The following is a 17,881-nucleotide window of genomic DNA, read 5'->3' on the forward strand; positions in this document are numbered from 1 at the left end:
ACACCACGTCGTGATGTTTTTTTTTGCTTTCTTTCTTTCGAAAGAGATTTTTTTCTTATTATTATTTATAAAAATACCAATATTTGATGAAATGTGTGTGTTATTCTGCACTTGGTTCTTCAAGGATTCTTTAGTAAAAGCAATGGTTCTATACTCCTATAGAACCATGAACGCTCTAAGGACCATTTGCATGCTTAAACGGTTCCCTGCATGGTAAAAAGGTTCTTTAGACTGATGGAGAATGTGTTGAATATGGTTCTGTATTACACCAAACAGGGTGCTGTTGTTTAAGATGTCAAGCTTGTAACGATAGAAGAGCCATTTTTGGAGCACTTTTCAAAAAGGTTCTATATAGAACCATTTACAACAAATTCTCCAATCTGAAGGATCATTTCACTACGCAGGGAACCATTTAAGCAAGTGAATGGTCCTTTGAGTGTACATGGTTCTATATAGAACCATTGTCTTTACTAAAGAACCCTTTAAAAAACACATTTTTATGTGTGAAAGAGTAGAAATAAATCGATTTCTCTGAAGTGAAGTGGATAACAGGTGAGGAAAAGCAGACAAAATACAGATTATTATAAAATATAATGAAGATATTATCATCATCATTATTACCATCATTATTATTATACAATTACTGCAGGTTTCTGCAATATTAATGCTACTAATCAGAATCGGAATCACTTAGTGACAACATAATAATAATAATAATAATAATAATTATAATAATAATAGTGAGTGAATAAATTCATAAATGTAACACTATAATATATTTTACTTGTTTCTTTTCCTTATTTTTAGGGTAAAATATGTATTTTATTACACTGTTCATATAAAGAAATGCAGCTCAAAGTTCTTTAAAAAAACTGAGCAAACAGAACAAATAGATATAACTGAAAAATCACACACACACACACACACACACACACACACACACACACACACTCACTCACTCACTCACACCTATAGGGGCAATTCAGCATCTCCAACTGACTGGATCTAGGGAAACTCAATCACATTCAAACCCCACACAGAAAGGACCCTGGTCACCCGGCTGGGGAATCGAACCCAGACCCTACTGAAAAAACATGAAAAACAAATAAAAATGACTTAATTAAAGCGAGTAAACACATTTTTCCTTCTGTCAGCAGAAGTAGCCCATATGAGAAGTTAATCTGAGAATAAAAACTACATACTTGCTTTATTTGTTTGTGTGTTTGTGCTTTTCTCTATCGTAATACTTTATTTTTATTTATTTAGGTATTTCTGATTTCTCCCATGCTCCCGCACACCACCAATTACAATGTAACATGGACACTTTATTACACTGGACCTCAGTGAACAGTTTCCGCAGCATAAAACTGTTCATTAATGCCTGCGAAATGTGTGAAAACAACTTCTAACAGCAACATGACAGAGCGCCTTCCCTAAAACAAACAAACAAACAAACAAACAAACAAAGACACTACAGTATATAAGTGACCACTGCTGATATTAAACTGACACAAACCTCGAGAGATTCACTGTAATTCCCACAAATCTTAATGATACAAGACAATACTAACACAAGGTCATAAGACAGCAACAGTAGGAAACGGGACAAGATCAATGTAGCTCATTCAACCATAGCTATAAAGGGAAATTCCATAGATTTTTCAAAATTTCAGCATAATTATATTGTCTGTTCATTCAGAGCAGTTTGATATGAAATGCTCCATTCTTGAGAAACATATCAGGCCAGAACTATTCATAGTGGTGCTGATAGGAACCAGACAGCCAAAGAGCTTAATGCCTCTAAAAGCTCTTAGACTTTGCTTTATGATAGGTTTGAAAAAGGTTTTTTGGCCTGAAATGTCCTTTTTTTAAACATGCAGGACGTGGAGGGCTTTGCGAGGCAAAATCGTTCCCAGGGAAAACTTATTCTGTCAGATTTACCACCTCTTACCGCTGCACTAATTAATGTTTAAACTGCTTTAAAACATCTGATTTAACTCATCAGCTAATTATTAAACCAGGCACAGGCAGAATCGGGAGTGCTGGAGGAGAGAAAACACTGAAAAAGGACCATTAGAAGAAAAACAAGCAGGGAGAAAAATACTCATCAGCTACTGTAGTGGAACTTCTTAGGACATCCAGCTTCTACCAGCACAGGAACTGAGGTCTATTAGCTAAAGAGCCCCTGAGGTAACACTGTGATTTGGTGAGAGAGCTACAAACTAATAAACTGAGGCCATAATTACTATACTGAGGTACTTAATCACTACATTCAGGCTACCAATTACTACATCAAGGCCACAAATGACTATACTGAGGTACTTAATCACTACATAATCACTACATTCAGGCTACCAATTACTACATCAAGGCCATAAATTAATAAACTGAGGCCATAATTTTCTGTATTCAGGCCATAAATTAAAATATTGATGCCACAAATGACTATTTTGAGGCCACAAAGTAATATGTTGAGGCCACAAATTACTATATTGAGGCCTCACATTACCGTTTTGAAGGCACAAAATAATATATTGAGGCCACAAATTACTATATTGGGGCCTCAAATTACTATATTGAGGCCACAAATTGCTATATTAAGGACAGAAATCACTATATTGAGGCCACAAATTACTATATTGAGGGCACAAATTACTATATTGAGATCACAAATTATTATATTCAGGCCACAAGTTGCTATATTAAGGCTCCAAATTACTATATTGAGGGCACAAAGTAATGTATTCAGGCCACAAATTACAACACTAAGACCACAAATAATACTGAGGTCACAATTTACTATATTGAGGTCATTGATTAATATATTGAGGCTATGAGTTGAGGTTACAATTTACTATAATGAGGCCACAAATTGTTATATTGAGGCCACAAATGACTATATTGAGGCCACAAATTAATATATTAGGCTACGAATTGAGGCCACATTTTACAACACTGAGGCCACAATTTACTATAATGAGGCCACAAATTAATATCTGAGTCTACAAATTGAGGCCACAATTTACTACATTGAGACCATGAGTTGAGGCCATAATTTACTGTATTGAGGCAACAATTTACTGTAAGAAGGCAAAAAAATGCTATTTTGAGGCCACATATTACTATATTAAGGATGTGAGTTATGAGAAACTTAACTTGTGGCCTCAATATATTAATCTGTGAAAATAGTCACCATGTCACCTTAGGGGCTCTGCAGTGAGACGCTATTCTTATTCTGGAGTCTTTATTACTCCAGAGTAACACTGCTTGTGCTCGACTGTGTGTTTAGGCCCCTCTGAACTCGTATAAGCCCGTCGGTTCTCAGAGCGCGCTGTTTACTAAGAACTGGCCATAGACCGGTGAAGTTTGTGCACGTGAGCGCGAGCTCCCTCGGAGCGCAGCGCTCGCGGGGCGGAGCTGAAATTCCAGCTCGAGCTCCCTCCGCTCCACGTCACTCGGGGCCGGGCTCGTGCGGGCTATGGAAAGTTAGATTCAGTCTTCCGAATCGATTCATTCCGAGTGTCGAGCATCCGATTCTATGATTCATTTTTGTAATAAATAAAGTCACAGAGGCGATTAAAAAAACACTGGACCCCGGTTAAACACGCAGGCCCGCGCAGGCCCGGCTGGACTACCGTCTATATCGTCTCTACGACGTTGCTTTTTCAGGTTTAGTGATACACATGACTAGAACTACACCCATAAACACTGATATTCCTGCTCCACACTGATTGTTTTCAGCTTTTCTAATTTACCGTTGTGCTGTATCCAGTACCTGACTGACTGAAGGGGAATTTCACCAATTTTTCAAAATTTTTGCTAAGCCATTAAAGTCATTCCGAGTGGTCTGATCTGAAATGATTCAACCCAGACTCAAGATTTCTTTACAGTGATTGGAACCAAGGGCTGCAATAGCCTTCTTTATTCACTATACAAGACTGTTCATTAACCTACATGTGTCTTTGTATGCACTGTTGTTAATGGTAAAATAGTTCTAAATCAGAAAAATAAGTTGGTTTTCACCAAAAGCTTATCTGAAAACTATGTTGAAACAAAGCCTCAGGCATCAGGCAGTGTATCCGTGTTGTCTGGTATCTTTTTGTGATGTAGCTTTTAGAGGCCTTTCAACGCTTCAGACGTCTGGTTCCAATCACGACCACTGTGAACAGTCTGACTCAGTAGGTTTCTCTGTAACGCCTCAACAGTGGCACATTTCACATCAGACCACTCTGTTTACATGAGGGTGAATTATTTAAACATGCTCAGTAATGAGTGAGATTATCCTTTAATGGGAGAAAACGCAACAAAGGAGTCCAAATAGTATCAGCCATATCAGGAATATAGTGAGGCCACACTTTTCTGTGTTCAGGCCTCAAATTGCTGTTTTGAAGCCACAAATTAAAATATCAATGCCACAGATGAATATATTGAGAGCACAAATTACTATATTGAGGTCTCAAATGAATATATTGAGACCGAAGTTTTCTGCATTCAGGCCACAATTCACTATAATGAGACCACAATTTATCATGTTAAGGCCACAAATTACTGTATTGAGGCCACAATTTACTATACTGAGGCCACAAATTAATATATTGAGGCTACAAGTTGGGGCCACAATTCACTATAATGAGGCCACAACTTGTTATATTAAGGCCACAATTTACTATAGTCAAGCCACAAATTACTATTTTGAGGCTACAAGTTGAGGCCACAATTTACTATAAAGAGGCCACAAATTACTATTTTGAGGCCACAATTTACTTGAAGAAAACTGAACAAAACAGTCCAAATAAAATAAGCCGTATTAGCAGAGAGTACCAGTACTCAGGAAGAACAGTCTCATTATTATAAGATAAGATGATGCTTTAAGAGAAAACTTTATAATTAGAAACAATTAATATTATTAATATTAAATGATTAACTTTATTAAAGCATCTGGCACTGTGATAGTGTGATAGTTTTGGAAAACATCACAATACTGAATTTTATCATCATAACATTTATTCAGAAGTTAAAGTACAGAACCACAGTGTTCTTCAGATTGACGGAGAATGTGTTGTATATGATTCTATACGGAACCTTTTTGGAAATTGTTCTCTATAACACCAAAAAGGGTCTTCTATTGTAACAAGCTTGACATCGTAACAACGGCAGAACCCTTTTTGGTGCTAAATAGAACACTTTTCAAAAAAGTTCTATATAGAACCTTTACAGCACATTCTCCATCAAACTGAAGAACACTATATGGTGCAAGGAACCTATTAATCATGCAATGGGTTCTTTGAGTGTTCAACGTTCTATACAGAACCAATTTTTTTATTATACAACCATTGAAGAACCATTTTAAGTGCGTGTATAGCACCAAAAAGGGTTCACTGTCGTTTACGATGTCAAACTTTCATCGCTAGAAGAACCCTTTTTGGTGCTATATAGAACCATACAACACATTCTCAATCAATCAGAAGAACCATTTCACCATGCAGAACCATTTAGGCATGCAAATGGTTCTTTGAGTGTTCGTGGCTCTATGTAGAACCATTTCTTTACTAAAGAATCCTTGAAGAACCCTGTTTTTTAAGTGTGTAAGATGTGAAATACTGAATACAAATCACTGTATTTATTGTTTTCAATAGTATTTTTTAAATGTGGAACCTAAAGTATCGTGATATGATATTTTTTGCCATATTGCCCACCTCTACATGCTATACAGCACATTCTCCACCAATCTGAAGAACCATTAAAACATGCAAATGGTTCTATATAGAACCCATGGTTCTAAACAGAACCACTGTCTTGAAGACCTATCTTTTATAAGCGTGTACAAAAAAGTTTCGATTCAGTTGCAACTTGTGAATCGTCTCGAACGGTTCATTGAAACGAACCGATTCAAATGAACGAATCCTCGCTGGTGGTTCGCCTGCTGGCTGGGAGTGCTCGGCGACTCGCTTGGATATCTGAGGCTGAGGCGCGGGGGTTCGGGAAAAATGTCCTGAAAACACTCTTTAAAAAGCCAAACTTCGGAACTGGGCGTGAACCGGGACGTTTGTGACTCGCTACCAAGTAAACAGATATATTTCCAACAAGAGAGGGTCGTTTTTTTTAAAGATATCCCGGGAGTTACCTGAGCTGCAGCGAAGTCCTCCGCTCGGTAAACTTTGGAGCGACGTTAGCTCGGTGCTAAGCCTGTTAGCCCGCAGCGGTACGGCCGAACTTTCTCCGCAGACTTCACCGCAACAGGTCGACCCCGCCATGGAGAGGAGCCCCTCGCAGGCTTGACGTAGACATTTATCGCTTTTCTTCCACCTTGGAAGACTAAGGAAAAAAAGAAGACCCAGAAACTGAATTAATTTAATTAACAGTTCGGGTATCGAAGCCCTCACTGCCGCCGATAGCCAGGCTAGCTGAGTTAGGTTAGCAACACAGGGCAGAAAAAAACAACAAGGATTTGCTTTAAATGCGACACGACGCCAAGATGATGCCGGTAAGTACAACATTTCGGGTGTTTTATCTTATTAAATGTGCTTTTGTGTTGTGGTGGACTTCTCCCTGTTTATGTGGAAAAGGAATAAAACTGCCAACTCTTAAAAAAGTCGTTATTTTAGCTTGAAAAGCTAACCTGGCTACTTTTCAGCGCAACGAACGTTACTCTAAAGGGGAACTCCACCGATTTTTCAAAATTTTAGTAATTCAGGCCTTGAGACTGGTTTGTTGTGAAATCTTGAGTCAGAACGGTTCACGGTAGTGGTGATAGGAACCAGACGTCCACCTCTGAAAGCTCCCTCACAGTAAGTTATTACATGAAGCGGTTATAAATACACTGCCTGATGCCTGAGACATTATTTTATTGTAGTTTTGGCCTAAAATGTACTGAAATCAGTTCATTTTCATCTGTTCATGGTGGAGGGATACATGAAGGGTGTTCTAAGGCAAAATAGTCCACAAGGAAAGCTTGTTTTTTCAGATTCGCCACTAGTTTACCATATTCAGCATTCCATGTAAAAACTCAGAAGACTCGTGTGGGTTCACTGGTGGTTCTGGATAGTAAGTAAAATGTTTATATTTGTGTTGTAGTCATGGCGACCCCTGCTTCCTATCACCACCACTGTAAAGGGACCTGACCCATTTCACAACAAAACACTCTGAATCACTATGTTTACTTTTCAGACATTTGTTTACACAGAATTTTTGAAAAATTGGTGGAGTTTCCCTTCATTAACGTCTGTTTTTATTTAGTCAATTGAACCAGCAAAGAAAACATGTCAGGAGGTGGTAATGAAACTTAGAAATGGACATCTGGTTTGAGCAGCAGTGTTTCTCCACCGCTGAGTTCACTCTGTCGGGGCAAGACCGAAACCTGACTCTGACTCGCTGGTTTACAAAGTTACCTCATGACTCAACTCTCTCTCTACGTCTTCATTAACATGCCAATCCCATCCACAATCAAACGGTCAGGCTCGACTGAAACTGCAGTACCACGCCGTTTCGTCAGCACATGTCCTGCGTCCTTTAAAAATAGGGACGGAGGAAATGTCCAGTGGTGGAGATAAAGGCAGAATTATTGAGTGGAAGGAGATGAGGAGAGGTGAAGAAAAGCTTGGAGAAGTGCCAGGGCTGCTCCTGAGAGATGCCTGCCTTCTGCTGCAGTGTGATATGCAGGCTGGATGGAAGTGAAAGCTTTTCAATATTTTTGGGACAGTGCATTTTCTATTAACAAGCCCCAAAGCAACGTTTTATTCAGGGGAACTGTAGATCGATGCTTTATTATTTTATGCTGTTTATCAGATGCTCGTAGAACTTCTGGCTTGTCTATAGTATTCATGCTCAGCTGACAGCAATTTCTGCGTAATGAAATAGTTAAGATGTGAACGACATCATTTAGAGTGGTTTGATGTGAAATGTGCCTTTCTAGAGAAACTTTTAGGGTGAAAATCGTTCACAGTGGTGGTGATAGGAACCAGGCGTCCAAAGCATTTAATGCCTCTCGAAGCTAACTCAAAGAGAGCTATAGCATAAAATAGGAACAAATACATTGTCTATTGCCTAAGACATTCTTTTATGATAGGTTTGTGATAAGGTTTTGGCCTAAAATGTTAGCCCATTTATTAGCATATTTATATATGTATGTATGTATGTGTGTGTGTGTGTGTGTGTGTGTGTGTGTGATTTATGCATACGTAAATGGTTAAGATGTAAATAACATCATTCAGAGTGGTTTGATGTGAAAAGCCCCGTTCTAGAGAACCTTTTAGAGTGAGGATCGTTCACAGTGGTGGTGATAGGAACCGAACGTCCAAAACATTTTAATGCCTTTCGAAGCTAACTCACAGAAAGCTGTGGCATGAAATGGGAACAAACACACTGCCTGATGCCTGAGACATTGTTTTATGATAGGTTTGTGATAAACCTTTGGCCTAAAATATTAGCCCATTTCACCTTGAACTGCACTATAATTCCCCACATGCACTGCAACATAATGTGTGCTCCCACCACAACAAAAAGGTGCCAGGTGTCTAGTTGAAGCGAATGGGCAGTTTTAAAAATCCTACTGTACGTTGGGTAGATGTAAAGAGGTTTGACAGGTATCTGCAGCTATTGTTTTATATAAAACAATTTGGTTTTATTTAAAATTATTTTTTAATCGTTCAAATGTGTTTCGCCATTGTAAATATAAACGCATAGCTGACCCACAGATCTGTTGAGAGTTTATAATATGGCCGACACTTATATGAGTTCGACACACCTATTTTATGTAGTAAATAAAACGGTTTTATTTGCATCGTGGACATTGGACCCTTGTTTTCTCGCCTTCACTGTAAAGAAATATGAGTTGTTTCATTTCACATCAAACCACTCTGAATGATTTCGTTTACATCCCAACAGGTGAATTATTCAGAAATTCGTGTAAGTCAGGTTAATAGCCCTTTAAAGACCCCGCGCTGTGTTCCCTGCGCTCGTATAGTAGTACTAAGCCAGGCTGGATTTGTATGCATAATCGCATAATTAAATGGTTAAAATGTGAACGACATCATTTAGAGTGGTTTGATGTGACAAGTGCCTTTCTAGAGAACCTTTTAGAGTGAGAATCGTTCACAGTGGTGGTGATAGGAACCAAACATCCGAAGCATTCAATGCCTCTCGAAGCTAACTCATAGAAAGCTATAGCATGAATTGGGAACAAACACACTGCCTGATGCCTGAGACTTTCCTTTATGATAGGTTTGTATAGTGGTAGTAAGTCAAGCTGACCGGATTTGTGGTGTAATCTGGAAGATTATGACATTGTAGACGATAATCTTTCCGGATTATACCACAAGTCCAGCTGCCTATTAGACTGGGTGTTGAGCTGGGTGTCTCCAAACCTTTGCAGACACGTTACCTGCACTATCAGCACAGCCAGCCACAGTCAACAAATCTACACGAACAGATACCATTTCATTGGGTGACAGAGTTCCTTGTAGGCCTGCAGCAGTTGTCTAAGCACAAAGCCCTCCACAATTCCAGAAAGGCTGGACTAGGCTGGCTAAAAGGGATTGTTCTTGGCTAAACACAATAGAACCAAGAAGCTTTTATTGCACGGCGTGGGAGAGCGTATTGTGTATAAACTGCTGCTGAGCTCTGATAAGAGACGCTCTTCTTTTATGAGACCTATTCCAGTGGAGCAGGCTGACAAAGCTTGTTTGTGATTCTTCGCTCTCCACAGTGCTGAAGTCTTCGCTATACTAATTAGCCTAGCTAAATAGAGCACAGTTGTCTGATGAGTGGACAGTGGCTGTGTTTTTGTGATGACTCTGGTTGTGTCAGGGAGAAATGTTTCAGACTTGACTCCTGAATGGAGTTCTGCCTATTTATTCTTATATTGGAGTTTAAGAGATTAAGTGTTTTGGTTTTATACTGAACCTATTCTTAGGCTGCGTTCACATTACCAGGTTGAAGTGGCGTGAATCTGATTTTTTGCTCTAATGTGACTCAGATCTGATGTTTTCTGAGCTGTGTGGACACGCAAATCTGATCTTTTTAAATACGACCTGAGCTACCATGGCTACGTTCACATTACAAGCCTCATTGCTCAAATCAGATTTTTTGCTCAAATCCGATCTCTCTGACATGATGGTTCAGACTCGTTTAGGTAAGTGACTCAAATCTGTCATTAATGTGACGAACCAGTGTCTGAAATGACCCTCATGAGCACATCCTACTCAGTAACGTCACGTGAGTGAATCACGTGCATCATCAGCACAAACTAACGAGCAGAACGAGCTTCGCTGAGAAGATAATTAACGCTGATCAGCTCTCAGCTTCATTATTAGAGCGAGACGAAGGAGAAAAAGGTGAGATGAGCTGCTTTTCCACCGTTTACAGGCTTTAACTTCTGTTCGGCGCTGCTGCCATGGTAACGCTGAATGATGGCGCATGCGCAGTGGAAAAAAATGAATTCTGATCTGAGCGTCACATTAAGGTCGCATGGCCAATACTTGTCCAATCTAGGACCACATGTGAAAGTGACTCAGGTCGGATTTGAAAAGATCAGATTTGTGTGTCCACACAGCTCTGAAAACATCAGATCTGAGTCACTTCAACCTGATAATGTGAACGTAGCCTTTCATATGTGATCCTAGATCGGATATGTATCCGATTCGTGGCCATGCGGCCTTAATGTGACTCTCAGATCGGAATCTGCTTGTCTTCCATCATTCAGCGTTACCATGGCAGCAGCGCCGAACAGAAGTTAAAGCCTGTAAACGGTGGAAAAGCAGCTCATCTCACCTTTTTCTCCTTCGTCTCGCTCTAATAATGAAGCTGAGAGCTGATCAGAGTTTATCTTCTCAGCGAAGCTCGTTCTGCTCGTTAGTTTGTGCTGATGATGCACGTGATTCATTTACGTGACGTTACTGAGTAGGATGAGCTCATGAGGGTCATTTCAGGACACCGGTTCATCACATTAATGACAGATTTGAATCACTTACATAAACGAGTGTCAACCATCATGTCGAAGAGATCGGATTTGAGCAAAATATCTGATTTGAGCAACGAGGCCTGTAATGTGAACGTAGCCTATGCGTATGGCTTAAAGGAACACCTTCATTCTTCACTAAAGCCTTTGCTTTTATGATCAGTGCTTTCAGACACAGAAACAATTAGAGAATCGTGTATCTAAACATGGGAAACTGTTAAGCGTTTGCAGTCAAGGCCAAAGCAGGTTTCGTGTTTTTTGCAGTACATAGGACGGATACATTCCACCAAGAAAACTCCTTACAATCGCATTCATATTCTCAGAAAAGAGCAGGAACACAAGTGCGTTGACAAAAGAAGTCTTTATTCTTAGTTTTTAAAATTCAGTTTGGCGCATGGGCAGCTTGAGTAGCCCTGTTCTCCCGTTAACAGTGTGGATATTGTGACTGATGCTGAAATGTGAGTCATTTAGGGGGATGGGAATGGATGTTTGTGAGTGTGTGGGGTGGTGGTCTCTACTGAAACACTTGAACCCATTCAACATTGCATGTAACATGTTAGAGCTAAATCATTAAGAGCAGATCGTTTGGAGTATGAGAGTCCAAACACCCAGTCAGGAATAAACCTGCAGAGCATCTTCTTGTGTGGCCTCTGGATTATTAATATATCATTAATGACCCTTTATCAGTGATGTGGCTGGAGTTTAGACTTAGAAATGTGCGACTGACCCATCAGCCTGCGTGCTGCTTTCTTAATCTTCAGGCTTTTTCAGTGTTTTATCCTGAAAAAGGTGCAGTTAGAATTCACAGTTATTGTGCTGAAGGGTTTTGAATGGCCTCTAAAAGCCAAGCGCCTGTATTTGGGACCAAAAATATGTTTTCTTGTGATCTTCTATTAAAATTTGGTGATTTTTCAGGGCTCTAAAACATCTGAGTTTTCATGATGTCACCGTGCACCAGTAGGCAGGGAAAAATAATGCTAATCAATAAAATTGTTTCATCTTCCTCTTCACCACTCCCACGTATCATAAGCCGCTTTTCCACTGTGTGGTAAGGCCCGACTCGACTCTACTCACTTTTGGTACCAGCTACTTCGTTTTGCAGTGCAGATATGGTGCCCCCTCAATGTAGCTGGCTAACCTGGTAGCTAACATTAGTGTATGGGTTTAGCGATTCTCTCCAGCCAATCAGTAGTCTGTTGCGCTTGTACATCACCTTTTGGTATCAGCTCAGCTTGCTTGGAGCCTGGACCAAAAGTAATACCTGGTACCAGGTACCAGATTAGCCTAGTGGAAAACCAAAAAAAGTGAGTCAAGTCGAGTCGGGCCAGTACCATGCAGTGGAAAAGCCTCTATAGAGTAATAATGCTTAACTGGCCCTCCCTGATTCTGTTTCACTTGTAAATGCATCATAGTAAGGAAGAAAGTGTCATAATTTAAGATTTGACTTTAATATTTGTTAATCAAACCATCTGCTGCATCTGCAGTGTACGGTTGATTATCACTATTAGTTTCCCTGTGATGACTTTGTTGGTGGTCCTGATGTTAGACACGGCTCACAGTGACGCCACAGCGAAAGGGAGACCACATGGGCCTGAGACTTGGCTTAAGCCCTACTGGAGCTGGATTAGTTTGGTCTGGGGAGGTGTGGTAATTTGAGTGATTACTGACAGGATCAGTGATCACAATCCAGTATTTGCAAAGTTAGTAGTTTTAAAAAATCTGCTAAGTAATAATTCCAGAGTGAATTACCTTCTATAATTGCCTGAACTCAGAGCTCCATCAGCATTAGTAGTCCTGTTCCAATTGAGATCAACTAAAGACAAGACTAACACCGAAATGGAGCTAAATATGACAGTCATTAATCCTCAAGTTCATGATAAAACTACTGAAATCCACAACAATTTGGTGATTATACTCTGCCGCACGCTATGATTATGCAGCGTCATTTGCAAGTGGACTTGACGATGAGATGTAAAGCCATCCTGTGTCATGTTTATTTTATTATTTTTGGCCACCATTTATGCCATTTAGCTGCACAATATGTTATTGTTTGAAAGTTCGGCACCTCTTGCAAAACACTGAGGTGAACATCTGTGCAGTGAAGTTTGGATCTGGGTAATTTGGGGAAGTTACACAAATTCTTTATACCGTACGAATCGGCCAGTGAAATCACACTCAATTTACAAAAATACCTCCGCTGACAACACTAATCCAGCTCAAATAGGGTTTTAGTCTCTTTCTCGCAGAGTGACACTCACCAGTTGTGGCTGTCAATTAGAGCCTCTTTTTATACTTGGAAGCAGTGATGCATTTTCTGCATTGCCTTGAGAAGATACTTTGGTGTTGCAGCGTCTCTTGCCCTATGGATTTTTACAAAAATTCAGCGGTTGGTGTCTCTCAGTGTAGAGAGTTTGAGAGATGGTAGCTGTAACCGTTATATTATGATGTTTTGCTGCTTCTCAAATCGTAGGAGTGTACCGAGTGCTCGGTCAGATTCATTTTCTTTGGGTTAAAATTAACATCAAGCACTTGATGTGATCACTAATAGTAGGTTAAATTCAGATACGTTTTAGTGAGTCAAAAACACCTCTTAGGTTGCTGTAGAGTCATATGTGTAGACGTTAATCTAAGAATATAACTGTGAGAAAATTTGTTTTTATAAAGCAGCAGCTGTTTAGGGTTTAAAGAGTTGTTCAGTTGGATTATTTATACCAGAAAAATTGACTGCTCGTTGCTAAAGGCTGGGTTTTTTAGACCTGTACCAGTGTTTAATGCGTGTTATGTTGTATATCGTTTACATTTGTATCAGTGTTATATCGGTATTGGTGTTGCAATTAATTTCTAGTTTTAATTGATTATATCAACAATAACATTGTGGGGTCGTATTACAGAAACACCTTTGCTCGCTATGATGACTTCAGTACCGACTGAATTTCGGACAGTAGCGGTTACAGAATAACATTTCTTAACTTGATAATCTCATCATTAACTCCAGATAAGAAAACAGCATCTAGACTAAACTAACTAACTAGACTAAACCTCCTAAATCCTGTCCTAACTTTAGGATGAACCCCAACAGGGTCCTCACTTCTGTTTAAGGTCCGTTTCTAAGGTTTTTAGGCAGCTGTGTCAGCAGCATAGTTCACTACCAGCATAATGAGCTCCATTTATTTCTACTGTAAAACGCTGCTTTCACTGTGAGATGATTTTCTTTTCTAACTCTGCGTTTTAAAGATCTCAGACGCTGCAGACTCGATCTCCACCGCCCCTCTGATCACCTTCGTGTGTTAATGCTGATGATGAAATATTACAGTGACGGTGGTGAATAATGAGGAGACGGAGCTGAACGTGTGTCTGTTTATTAGGAGGAGTAACGTTAGCGCGCTCGGCTAAAGCGTTTGAGAAATGGAGACTGAAACTGGGGAGCGGCGAAGCTCTGATAAACAGCAGGGGGCGCTCACAGTATTATTAATCTCACGTTTATTGCACTTAAGTTTTGATTTCACCTTTTTTGACCAGTCTGGCTAATTAATTTGCATTTTTAACATTATTTTGGTTACTTGTTTAAGTTTTCGGCTGTGCACGTATCGCTGGTTGCTAGGCAGCAGGCATGACCGTTGACTGTTGGCTTTGATTGAGTATGATTTCCTAACTTGAGATTAGACACTGTAAGATAAGATTCCTAAATTAAGATAAGATTTGCTTCTGGAACACGATTTTGTGGAAATTTTATCTTGACCTGTCAGATCTTAAGTATACAAACATGTAGGTAGCTTCTGTAATACGTATAGCATCACTGTTGCTATACTTTTGTAAATAAACTATAAAAGGTTCTGTGTGGAACTAATAGTCCGATCAAAACAAACTAAGACATTCGTTAAGCCTAGATTACTGACATTCAGGAAGCATGGGCTCATTAACTTTATTAATGCAAAATTAAATATCATCAAATAGTGCGGTATAACCGTCAGAAAACGTGGTGATGTTGATTTTTATCAGTACTGCCCACCCTGTGATTGTGCTGTTTGTGAACCGCATTCTTGGACATTGAGTCCGCTAGCCGTGGTTATGCCCGTTGGGCGTGGTCAAGGACGCTGTGCCTGCCACTTTAGCTCACCCGCCTTTGGATGACCTCTGCTTTCCTGGCTGAGCTGCTCGTCCCCAGGGCTCGCGGCTCTGCTGGGTTCAGCTTTCTGAATGGCCCGCTGCCCCGACGCTGCGCTCTGTGCTTTGACAACAGCTGGTCGACTCAGAGCCACAGGTAGGCTAAACACTAATTGACTGCTAGGATGGTGTCCGGTTTCATAGTTATTTACTGTGTGAATCACTTTCTGTGCTGTTTGTTTTTAAAGCTGGCCTGTATCACAAGTCATGTATTATGTCATGCTGCTTTACGATATGCAGGAATAGTATCAGTGACATTTTTGAAGCATGTTTAACCTCTTTGCCTTTGGGGGAAACTACCAATATGCAGACTTTTACAACGTTTACGTTGGTAGTTTGGTCGCCTTTGTCCAGACCAAAGCACAGAAAGAAAACTTGTTCTGGATTGTTTTGCATTTATGCTTGTTTTTGACTTCAAATGACTGATGTAAACAAAAGGCATGGACAAAAATGTCAAGACTGATTGGGCATATTTTATGATATACATTTTGTATAAGTGATATTCTACTGCAGTACTGTGCATTGCTGATGGGAAGCCACGTCAAATTACTGTGTAAACACACTTACACACTTAGACTTTTCAAGTATTGTTATTGTGTTAGTATGTATTAATGTGTCAAGATTTCAATGCTATTCTTGTCATGTTATTGATATATTGATTGATATAGCATGTTGGAAACTTGACACATTAATACATAATATAATTGATGTGTGTGGTTTAAGTATATGTTTCGCTGCTGTTGGAAGAAAAGCTTGTATCTCCAAAACTGTAACTTCACAGGAAAAGGAAAAAACATACTCTACTTTTAATGTAAGTCAATGGAACCAGACTTTTTTCCAAGTCATTTTGGACCGTTTTGTTTGGTCCGTTCTTCATGAGATTTACACACAATGTAAAGAGCAACAGGCATTTTCAAATTATGCCAAAACCTGAAAAACACAAAATGGAGATACAAGGTTTTCTTCCGACAACAGCGATGTATTGTTTATAATGCTTCAAACATGCCTCAGCCACGTTTTAAAAACAGAACCATTCGTACTATATCTATAATTACCGATAGAAAAGACAAACGTGCCAGTGTGTCAGAACAGCATGTACCAAAGAAGGTGAAGCAGAATATAGACGGCAGTTCATTCTGTGTTTGGTCTGTATGGACATGTTTTACTTCATTCAGATTGAATCTGAACTCAGAGTTTGAGAAATGGACTCTCTAGTGGGTCTTGGTCCACTTATCCATTGTGCACCAAGTTTTTCATGGTGATTTCTCACTTGTTCTAGCTAACTGTACTAGCAGAGCCTATCACACCAAGGTTTGTTTTAATTGGGCCAGATCTACCAAATATAAACACCCCCCGATTATTCCGTTGTGGTCAGTCAGTTATTTGACGTTGTTGCCCTGAATTGTACAAGCTTCCATTTGCCTAGTGCTCCAATGTCACATTCATGCTTGAATACGTTCTCTCGCTCGCTCACTCTCTCTCTCGCTCGCTCGCTCTTGCCCTCCATGCTTTTTGCCGTGTCAGCCTTCTCAGTTGATTTGATCAGAAACAAATTGAGTTTATACGAGAGTAGAAAAGTGAGATTGACTGTGGAAGACTGTACAAGGACCTCAGTAGCCTGATTAGATAACCTCACTACTGACTGCATGATGGCTTCATTTCTGTCTCTTAGTCATTTCCAAAGATACAGTTAAAACTTCCTGTAGGTAGAGCTGGACGATATGGCCAAAAATGTTATCACAATAAAAAAAAAAATCCATATTGGTCGATATCGATACATATCGCAGTAAATGTCAAATCATTATTTCTTTCAAGTCTGAAGGCTGATTTTTGCTCCTGGGTGGTTAATTGCTGTTTAAAACTGTCCTTTATGGTCTGAACATGACAAACACTCAGCAAACAGTGGAACATTTCACCAATCTGTCGTGGGACAGTGGGAGAAAGTTTCTGGTGAGCTGTTCTTACCAGCTGGAAAAGCACGGCTGCAATATTTGTAATAGTCATAATTTAAGAAAGAAAACTGATTACTTTAGCTGTCTGGTCACGAGTGCTGAACTGTTTAGTTTCTCAACGTCAGCTTAATACGAACAGCAAACATTAGCTGGATCGGTAGGTCAGTGATGGATCACACCGCCTTACTGTGTGATCCTCTCCTACCACATCCATGTCAGAGTATATCACGGTATTCAGACACCAGCTAGCAGACGACTGGGTTTCTCTATACTATCATAGTACTTTGAGGGGTGAACCACAGTATATCTGACACTCGCTGTGTAGAAGCATTAACTGCAGTCCGATTCTCCTTTTAGGATGTTTAAACTGAAATCAGCGCTTTTTTGTCATGTTTGATCTACAGTATCATCAATTCTCCGTGTTTTGGAGTGACTGCTTCAGGTTAGCCAGCTGCTAAAAACAGCTAGCCTAGAAAGATGGAGCTCTCCCGCTCTCCAATGCCTCACAGCATCCTCAGTTTACTTTAGTTTAAATCAGGGCTATAATTAATATGAACCCACTTCTTTCTTTCATGGGAAAGCACTAATACTTAAATATGAATGAGCGCTGTAACAGTGCTTTAGCTGTGAGGATCAGACGTGATTTAACGCTGCTAAAGCTGGGTAGGATGTAAGGAAAGAGCTGAGTTCACTGTAGGACAGTACAGTTACACCACTGATCTCGGTCACAGGAGAACAGATCGCTGGTTGCTCGACTCAGACAGGGAATATATAACTCCACGTTTCGGACGTTGCTAAAGTATGTTTGACA

The 17,881-nt window shown here is 39.8% G+C and overlaps 1 protein-coding gene across 3 annotated transcripts in view; it reads left to right on the forward strand.

Annotated features, from left to right (window-relative positions):
• Window positions 1-5,919: 5,919 nt before the first annotated feature.
• tp53bp2a (tumor protein p53 binding protein, 2a) overlaps window positions 5,920-17,881 on the forward strand; it is a 54,601-nt gene continuing 42,639 nt past the window's right edge. For all 3 annotated transcript variants that reach the window (XM_036583298.1, XM_036583299.1, XM_036583300.1), the window contains exon 1: window positions 5,920-6,484. In XM_036583298.1, coding sequence (XP_036439191.1) covers window positions 6,458-6,484 — 27 coding nt within the window. In that variant the 5' untranslated portion in view covers window positions 5,920-6,457. The remainder of the gene's footprint in view (window positions 6,485-17,881) is intronic.

The sequence above is a fragment of the Colossoma macropomum genome, unplaced genomic scaffold (genome assembly GCF_904425465.1).
Source record: "Colossoma macropomum unplaced genomic scaffold, Colossoma_macropomum, whole genome shotgun sequence".
NCBI lineage: Eukaryota > Metazoa > Chordata > Actinopteri > Characiformes > Serrasalmidae > Colossoma > Colossoma macropomum.